The 9,376-nt window shown below is 47.2% G+C and overlaps 1 protein-coding gene across 1 annotated transcript; it reads right to left on the reverse strand.

The window, feature by feature from the left end:
- Window positions 1-45: 45 nt before the first annotated feature.
- Window positions 46-9,119, reverse strand: usp44 (ubiquitin specific peptidase 44). The gene is made up of 6 exons (XM_069519790.1): window positions 8,977-9,119; window positions 4,646-6,343; window positions 3,597-3,795; window positions 2,176-2,284; window positions 1,837-2,087; window positions 46-1,726 (listed from the first exon to the last, which is right to left on the reverse strand). The coding sequence occupies exons 2-6, from the start codon at window positions 6,191-6,193 to the stop codon at window positions 1,602-1,604; spliced, it is 2,232 nt and encodes a 743-aa protein (XP_069375891.1). The 5' UTR covers window positions 6,194-6,343; window positions 8,977-9,119; the 3' UTR covers window positions 46-1,601.
- Between the last annotated feature and the right edge of the window lie 257 nt (window positions 9,120-9,376).

The following is a 9,376-nucleotide window of genomic DNA, read 5'->3' on the forward strand; positions in this document are numbered from 1 at the left end:
ACAAGCTTCCTGTAGGAGATTCTGAAAAAACACACAACTGTCATCTTTTGTAGAAAAATGAAAAAATATTCTCATTTATTGAGGTAATTTTCTCTAGAAAAAAAATTGAGGTAACAATTTGCATAGTATAACTTCCATAAATTTACACACATAAATCCATGGAGTAGTATCCCCCCCCCCCAAAAAACCCAATGCCAACAAAAGTGTCACAATATTCGACAAAGACGGTAAAAAAAAAACATGAAGTGTGCTTTGAATTTCCCTCCGACACAAAAATCCTGAGGGAACATGATTGAGGTGGAGATTTTCTGTTTCTCCAGTACGGAGATAAATATCACAATCTGAATACGCTGCAGAGTTCATGATAAATCCGGATGTTTTACCAAACCCCTGGTAAATAAAACACGGTACAGTACACACACACTCCCTGGTGAACAGTGACATCTGTAATAACTGCTGCTGGTGAATTCATAGCTTGTATAAAAACTTTAAAAACAGTCCATGGCCTCTTTTCTAAAAACCTCTGAGGATTGTGTATAAAAATACATTCATCATCTAAATGCTGGTTTGTGTGGGATGGCAGCAGATTCCACGTCACTGACTTGATATGAATTATAAAAATATCAGCTTTTTAACAAAAGGGCACTTTTCAAGAACGCCTGTTTCTGTGTGGTCGGTTCAGGCTCTGAAGACAAATACATTCTGGAGCAGAGAGGTGGCAGCATTCCGCCAAAAATCTTTCCGTAGGAAACTTGTTTTTGTCCGTTAAAAAAAAAAAAAAAACATTGAGCCATTTTGTAAACACTGAGGTTTTTCCAAACATCCCCCCCGAGGCTTTGGCTTGGGGTCTGCCGAGTCTTTCCTGACAGACCCAGAACTTCAGAGTGAAAAATAAACTTCCTCTCCCGCACGTGTTCAGATCTTTTTTACTTTCCACAAGTAGCCCCGAGTTACAACGAGGCAGACGACTCGTTCTGCCATGATTAGTGCATTTCTGGCAGGAAAAAAAAAAACAGTTTGTGAAAACTTCCCCCGTCTGAGGAAAAACAGCGAGGCCATTTCTAGAGAGCGAGTGACGTTTTACAGCCGATATCCAGTTCTGTGTTGACTATCTAAAGTGACTGAGGAACATTTCACTTGATTCAAACAAACAAACAGCATTTACAATCAACGAGCCACCGACGCAGGGAGGCAGACACGTGAATCCACCTGTGCAACCTGCAGAGGACACGTGTGTGTGTGTGTGTGTGTGTAGTCACAATCTGTCAGCTGCTACTGAGACACATCTTGGCTGATACTCTTATTTATAATAAAAAAATTCAACTGTACACAAAACATCACCATCTTTTTTTTTAAAAATACCTACATATAAACACCATATACAAGAAGTTCACAAAGCAGAACCAGGTTTTTAAAAAGGAGTCCTTCCTCTCTTTTTTTTTTTTTTCCTTTAGAAAAATAGACTTAAAAAGACCCATCCTCCCGGGATATAGAATGCCCAAAGAAAAAGAGGGAAGAGAAAGAGCGATAGGTGGGGGTGTGCTGATGTCGTCTCGCTGAGGCGACGATGAGGGGGGGAGGAGGTTCGGGGGATCGTGGTCCTATAGTGGCCGGTCTTTGTCCTGAGTTACTCGCTGTGTGTAGAAGAGGATGTAGGCCTGAGCTCGGCAGACCTCCTCCACCGAACACACGTTCATCTTAGAGTCATTACAGTGAACCCAGAAGCCTGCGGGAGAAGTCGATGGAGACAAATTAGTACGAACAAGTATGTGATTCAAGCAGCGAATGAACCCTCGACTATTACAGGCCTTTAAAAACCCCACAGCTTTCACTCACCACCTGCTGAGTTGTAGCAGTAGGCGGTGTAGTGGCCAGAGCCGAAGCCCTTCCCATGATGCATCACCACAGCGGAGAGTTCGTAGAGGAAGTGCTTGGGGCGCGGCGAGCCGGGGGAGCTCGGGCTGCTGGGACTGGAGCAGGCGCCGCCTTTGGGCGAGGGCTCGAGGCAGCAGTAGGGCTCCATGTTGAGAAGCTGGTCGAAGCTGACGTGGACTCCGATCTTCTCCCGGTGGTTCCGCCCCGACCACCTGAGGACCAATCACAAGACAGAGAGGTTAGAGTCGACATTAGTTTTATTAACGTGCCTGATTTAACCGTGGCGTCTCGTCGTCTCACCTGAAGCGTTTGAGGTGCAGCCGCAGGACCTGAGGCAGTTTGTGGACCATCAGCTGTTTCTGTGCTTCGGTCAGGATGACCGGTTTGGAGGAGGTCCGTCGTCGAGCGGCTGCAAACAAGAGGAGCAAGTTAGCTTCAGTATAAAAAGTAATATCTTCATATCTCTATTCTTGGCTGGCTTCATTTTTAAATTCTTGACACAGATGCTACAACCCAAAGGAGCTCCTCGATGACCCGCTGACCAAGATGAACTTAATTAGATGAACCACTAATTTATAATCATATTTTTGGTATAATATTAAATATTTGGACATAAAATATTCCTGCACGAGAAGGACAATGTGTGTTTGGGTTCAGAGGGACGACCCTCTCTGAGCAGGCCTCTGATTGGAGGAGTTTGGTCGTCAGGTAGATTCACCTCACCTGGTCTCACTGAGTCTCTGTCCTCCATGTCTTCCACAGTGTTTTAATTCGATGTCTACATTTAAATGAGTTCAAACTCGTCCTCTGCACTTTGTCTTGAGCAGGATGTCGACAAATCAGAGGCTGGTCTGGGATCAAATCAGGTGAGATGAAGTTGGATGTTTGTTTTAATTTGACGAGTTTGGTTTGTTTTCAAAACTCCCAACCTGTTAAAATGCATCTTGGAAGTCTCACACGAGTTCAGTCTTTGAGTTTAGCGTCACAGTGTTTGACGTCGTGAACACTGAGGGACTCTAATCCCGCTGTCTTGCCAAATTTGAGCCTTCACCCAGGTGTCTCATTTCCATCGCTGCTGATTTAAAAAACCTGTGTCTGCTGCAGCGTCATTAGACCCCGGAGTGGAAGCTTATTGAATCCAGTCCCATAGCAGACGGAAGCCAGATGTTAGTGGGTTATGAGTGAGAGTGGGTAGAGCTGTATGATCAGATCACATCTGTGACTTTCTGGATCCACTGGTTTCCAGTGAATAAACTCATCAGTAACTGCCTGAAGACTCGGGCCAGCCCGGGTCACGTGTGGTCTTTCCTACGTTGTCCAGCCTTGAGCAGGGCTGTGACAACAGTTTCATTATTTCCCCCCTGCAGCCTCCTGCTTTATGACTATACCATTAAAGATAAAGAACTGAGGGACAACTGTGCAGACACATCCCCATATAACTGTAAATACCAACCAGCTCTGTTTATGCCATGTATGTAGTGTCTACTAACTCTATTGTTTGAGTCAGATGAGTTGAGTTTAAGACATTGAACCACAATTATTTATTAAGTTCTCCCAGTTACCATGATGTTATACTCTCAAACAATCTGGGATCTTTATGGCTTTAACCCTCTTTTCTCTTTATCTCCAAAATTGTGTGAAACATCTGAGATAAAGTCTGTGTGTGTGTGTGTGTGTGTGTGTGTGTGTGTGTGTGTGTATTCCAACATTATTCAACTCACAATTACACTGGTCACAAGCGTAGATGTTTCCCTCCAGCGCTTCGGTCTCTGTGAACTTGGCCAGCATCTCGGTCAAATGGCACGAAGCCTGTGCGGCTGACTCCCTGCTATTACTGTGATACCGCTCAGGGAACTCCAGAGACAGATCCCAGAACGGCTCCACGGTGTTGGAGCGATGGTCGCACGCCAGGCATGTGACCTGCATGTCAGAGTGAGGAAAACAAAGAGATGAGTGGGTCTCGGGAGACGGGACTACACCGAGCAGATAATCTAATATTTGTCTGACAGTCCCCCGGTCGTCCTGTTTCTTGTCTCTAAACTATAAAAAAAAATGATGATCTGCTTTATTTTCATACACAGCACAGACTTCTACTGACACACATAAGGTGCAGTCTGATCAGAGCTGCAGTCAGAGCGATGCTGCCTGAACCCTCGCAGACACACAGCCTCTTCATTGAGCACGAGCAGGTGTCACAGTGTGCGCCCAGCCTCCACAAGTAATCACTAATCTCTTGTCCTCACAACAACTCTCCACGTTCCCGAAAACCTTTTCTACCCACGACCTGAAATGATGCTGAACTTTGACAGAAGCTCAGATAATGCAGATAAATGCCCATGCGTCAAATGGTTATGATCTTAATCAGCCGATCCTACGAGTGTACGTGACCGGGAGTCAGTCACACGTTTGGCACATGAAGAAAAGCTGTTGTTTATTCTTGGATGAAAAAGAAATGGAACCTTTTACACTTTTAATCTGAGATAATCATCTAGAGAGGAAGAAAATACTTATGTGCAAAAAAAAAAAGGGAAATATTTCTGTAAAACCATAAAGAACAGTTATAATCAAATCCATCGTGGTTAATCTATTCCGATAAATGAATTACTGATACTTGAGTCAGGGCTTGTGTTGACTGTTTAATCAGTGACATCAGTGTGTGTGGGCAGATATGAGTGGGTGAGTGTATCATGAGTCACGTGTGGTTGTTAAATTAAAGTGATTACAGGTGTGTGTGTGTGTGTGTGTGTGTGTGTGTGTGTGTGTGTTGTACCTGGCTGAGAAGCTGGCCGTGAAAGATGGTGTTGACGACGCTGAGCACCTGCTTGATGAGTCGTTTCTGCGGAACTCCCGCGGTGGTCGTGTGCTTGCCGGTGCTCTCCAGCTCGTGCTGCACCTTGTCCAGCAGCTCGCACAGGAACTCCTGAGCGTCCTGCTGAGCGTAGCCCCTGAACGCTGGAATTAGCTGCCACACCGAGTGGAGCATGGCAAACGGTGACACCAGCGCCCACTTGCCGGACCACATGACCTGGAACAAGGTGTGCAGCTCATGGCAGAGAGAAATGTGCTTCGAGCTCGGCTCTTTGGGTTGTATCAGCTCCATGCTGCGGGCGCGTGACGCTCCACCGCTTAGTCCCGCCCCAGAGCCCGAGCTGGTCTGAAGCCCCTTCCTCTGGGACAGGGGTGAGTCGGAGAAAGCCTTCCCTGCCAGTTGGCCGTGGACGGCAGTTGCCAGTAGCTCCAGAGCCTGGGTCAGGTCCAGGCGCAGAAAGCACTCCCTGAAGATGTGCAGGTGACTTAGCACCTGTAGGATGGAGTTCATATAACAAGTGTTGCCTAAATTCCTCAAGCCCGTCACTCCAGGAGTGACTGTGGGACGCCGTTTAAAGGGTGAGCCTCCCTGTTTGGTACTTTGCTTGCGGCGAACAGGTGTTTGGGCAGCACGGGGGGTCGCTGAGGTTGTCTTGGGCTTAGATTTGGCGGCAGAAGAACGGCTCCGGAGCTTAGGAGGTGGTTGGACCGTTCTTGTCTGTCTAGCTTTTTTGGGGGTAGCAGTGCATGGGCTTTGAGTCCGTGGCCTGCGGGTGGGAGTTGGGGGCATAGGGGTTTTCACCTTGAGTTCCCTCCGAGATGCTGTTGTGACTGCCGCATCTGCAACTCTCTGGCTCTTCCGACGTAAACGGCGACTCTTCCTCAGAGGAGCATTCTCCAGCTCCTCCTGTAGCTGTCTCTTTAGAGCTCGCCTCCTCTCCCGGGCTTCCCTTTTTTGCTCTTCCTCCTCCTCCCTCTTCCTCTCTTCCTCCTCCCTCTTCTGTCCACATTCAGTCAGTCCAAACCAAAAGCGAAAGACACGCCCCATAAGCGCCCGGCGCCGGTGCCAGAGGGCCGTAAACATTCTATCCTCGTCCTTCAGCTGCAGCTCGCGGGCACCGCATGGCATGAGGGCATCAGGGGCTGCGCTAGCCGAGCGGAGGGTGCGCCCACTGCGGGTAGTAACCTCATAGCGCTGGCTCTGGATGGCACTGAGCGTACTACGAAGCAGCTTGAGGTCTCCGGTAGCGTTGTCGTTCAGGACATAGTCGTCACACAAGTAACAAAAAACATAAAGTTCATTAACCTCCATAGCCAACGGGTGGCGTTGCTGCTGGAAGTGCTGCAGCGCATGTTCCTCGATGTAGCGGCCGCACGCCACATGAGCGCAGCCCAGGCAGGCCCATATGGACTCGGTGGTGTTGCAGTCGACGCAGTGCCACTTCTGAGGGTTGAGGATGGAGTGGTCCGGGGCCAGCCGCAGCCGCCCCACATGCTTACACCTGTCCATTACACACGCCTGCCTGCCGAACTGGCTGACCGCGTCAGTCAATAACTGACCGTCTGTGTGCGAGTCTGTGTGAGTGCGTCAACGTTTCACACTGGGCTCATATCACCATGGTGAGCTGAGAAACAGGACCCTCCCAGGGCATCGTGGTGTCTGGAGGGGAGAGAGATGTGATTATTCAAAATGAACAGATGGAAGAAGAAAGCAGGTTGAGAGAAATTTAAATCTTAAACAGTGCACGGTCGATTTAAAGATGCTTTGCTCCTGTTTGTGAGGAAAAGCACATTGTGTGTATTTTATATCGAAACGACGTCCTGTTCTTTTCCTTGAAACACATTAAAAGCCAACACAATAACACCATTAACTAAAAACTCACCACATCTGACCTCTAACAGCTGTTTTTATGAGGCCGAACTAAACTGTGGCAAACTGCCACGTAGCCAGCAGGTCTTATTATTCCCCCGTAGTAACTTGTGCCAACATTAAATAAACTCAACAAGACTGTGGTGAGTGCTGCCAGACAATTCCACTCAGAAACAGAAAGGTGTTTAAGTTAACATGGACTGTTGAACCTGGGTGTGAAAACCTCAGACAAGACAAACACATTCCTCTGCCAAAGGCCCAACAGTCTCTTCATGAAAACAAAGTTTAATCTATTCTCGATCTTTATGTGGAGCTGCACTTAATCACACACGCTCATAAATATCAGTCCCATAAATATGATTGCTTTCATCAGGATCTGTGAAATATTCTCTGGACAAATGTAATGGGGTCTTGCTTCGAGCTTCGTGCATCGTTCCACAAGTTATAATCCATCCCATAGTTTTGGAGTAATGGTGTTTAAGTGCTAATTGACAAACAAACAGACGCTGATGAAAACATAACCTCTTGACAGATGTACTAACTAAGCTCGTCCCACAACCCGTCCATCACTCTCCAGGAAAACTCTCCTGCCTCCTTCTCACATTGTCGGGGGGGGGATGTGCCTCTGCTGACAAAGTGGGGATCCTTAAGAGCGGCAGAGGCCTATCAACACCCCTGCTAAGTAAAATTATCCAACAAAAGGGAGACCTAGGTCTTTTGTCTGGGTACAGGACTAACTTTACTTTGTGGAGTAAAGGCTGATTCGTGCTTCAGCGTCGAAGCTGCGCCATAGGTGCACACGTAGGCCACGCACGGGGCCGAGCATTCATAGTTGTGTGTTAGTGTGTGAGACGCGCTGCAATTACACTGAAATACTAGTGGTGGTAGAATTTCTATGCTGGTGTGTCGTCGCTTGTCTGGTCCGCTTATTTACAGATTCTGTGACCTCTCCGTGTACTTCAGAACAATGGCGGATGTTTACTAAGCGGATCATGTTGGAGTTGGAGCTGATAGACGATGAAGAGCGTTGACTTTCTTAAAGAACTGCAACGAAGAAAAGAAAGACGTCGTCCATGTTCGTTCCTACAAATCAATTCAAAATTGACGGCGAGTCGCTACCAAGCGGACCAATCACAGCGTGAGCGAGACCCTGGAAAGACGAATGGACATGGAAACATGTCTCTAACTTCAATAACGTCCGATTAAAGCAGCTGCATTATCCTTCAATGTCTTTTAAATATGTGTGAAAAGCAACAGTCAGTTCAGGTCATACACTGTTCAGCAGTTAGACTGCAGGCATGGGCGTGTTGATTCAGTAAGTGTTGATCAGATTGTGCTGCTGTGTGTGTGTGTGTGTGTGTGTGTGTGTGTGTGTGTGTGTGTGTGAAGCCAAGGTGATTATAAATAAAATCTCAGCGCTGTCAAGGATCCAACACAGAGGAGACAACTGACCACATGTCCTTCTGAAATCATGGACTCCATCAGGCTGAACCTTGAGGAGGCTTCATGACAAACTGTATGCATGTGTAGTAGTAGTACTAGGAGTAGTACTAGTAGTAGTAGTACCAACAGTATTAAATGCAGTAATCTCCACAGGGCTTGAGGGAAGGTGCCAGTGTTCTGATTTGCAGAAGGAAGTGTGTGTAATGGAGGAAACGGTGCAGACTTCACAGTTTCTCGTGTCACTGAAGTTTCAGCAGCAGTTTAGCGCGCGCTGCCTGCTTCGTCCTTGTGACTGCACGAGCTCCGGTGTGTGTGTCCGCTACACAACTTCACGTTCCCCGTGAGTTCATCACACACACACACACACACAACAACAACACGACACGTTAACCTTGTCACCGCCCGCAGGACGAGCACACGAGGTGAGGTTTGGTTGAACCAACTCAACTTTAAATGCCCCCCCCCCACCATCTCCACAGCTAAGGCTCGCTAGCTAATGCTAACTACGCTAAATAAATACTGAAATCAAACACAAGGAGGATTTTAATTTATGTATAAAACACAATAAATCAAATGTCGGACGTGGTTTAAAGTACAAGCGGGGGCACGCACACGCGAACGTGCGGTGCTGATGCTAGCCCCTGGCGTTTAAATTAAATGTATACAAGAGATTAGAGAGAGTCCTAGCTTAGCGTTAGCCTGGCTAATGCTAACTAGCCTGCTAGTACTGAGTGTGTGTGTGTGCAGCCAACTAGCAGGCTAGTTAGCATTACCCGGGCTAACAGCTATAATCCGAACAAGTTGGTGCGTTAGCCGCAGCGCAGCTCCCGGAGCCGCGCTCGGCTCTTTTTATTTATTTATTTCTTTTAAAAAGAACAACACAAGCAGCGAGACCGAGTTCACGTGAGACCGAGAGAAGCGTCGGGTACGCGGCTCCGCACGAGCGAGAGAAGCCCCAGAGAGGAAAGAAAGGCTCGTACCTAGCTTCTCCTTCACGGCAGAAACTCCTCCGGTGCTAAACTCATCGCCATCTTGTTCGTCCCTGTCGCGTGGTGTTGGCTCCAGCGCGTCCTCGATTCGTGACGTAGTTGTTGTTGTTGTTGTTGTTGATCATGAGATGGTGTTTACTTTAGTTTTTTTTAAATCTCCTACAGAAACAGTGTGATTCTGTTTATTCACACGTTCCAGCTGTAATGTTGTACTAGTGATGCATCACGTGTGTAGTCGTCCTGACAGTTTGTTGGACTCTTACTTGTAGTTTATTGTGTTTAGTACCTAGTACTAGTAGTAGTCATAGTGGTACTAGTACGTAGTACGCATGTTACGTATTTCTTATTGTCAACAAAACCTTTACGAACCAGAATTATCATAGATTCAACA

Source organism: Paralichthys olivaceus, chromosome 23 (genome assembly GCF_024713975.1).
Source record: "Paralichthys olivaceus isolate ysfri-2021 chromosome 23, ASM2471397v2, whole genome shotgun sequence".
NCBI lineage: Eukaryota > Metazoa > Chordata > Actinopteri > Pleuronectiformes > Paralichthyidae > Paralichthys > Paralichthys olivaceus.

What these genes read in the sequence shown, in the direction of transcription:
- usp44 (XM_069519790.1), bottom strand. Translation starts at nt 6,193, where the DNA reads ATGGACAGGTGTAAGCATGTGGGGCGGCTGCGGCTGGCCCCGGACCAC. An exon ending in CGCTTGTGACCAGTGTAATT is followed by an intron (nt 2,285 to 3,596) that starts GTGAGTTGAATA and finishes TCTTGTTTGCAG; the next exon opens with CCGCTCGACGACGGACCTCC. An exon ending in CTGCACCTCAAACGCTTCAG is followed by an intron (nt 2,088 to 2,175) that starts GTGAGACGACGA and finishes ATTGGTCCTCAG; the next exon opens with GTGGTCGGGGCGGAACCACC.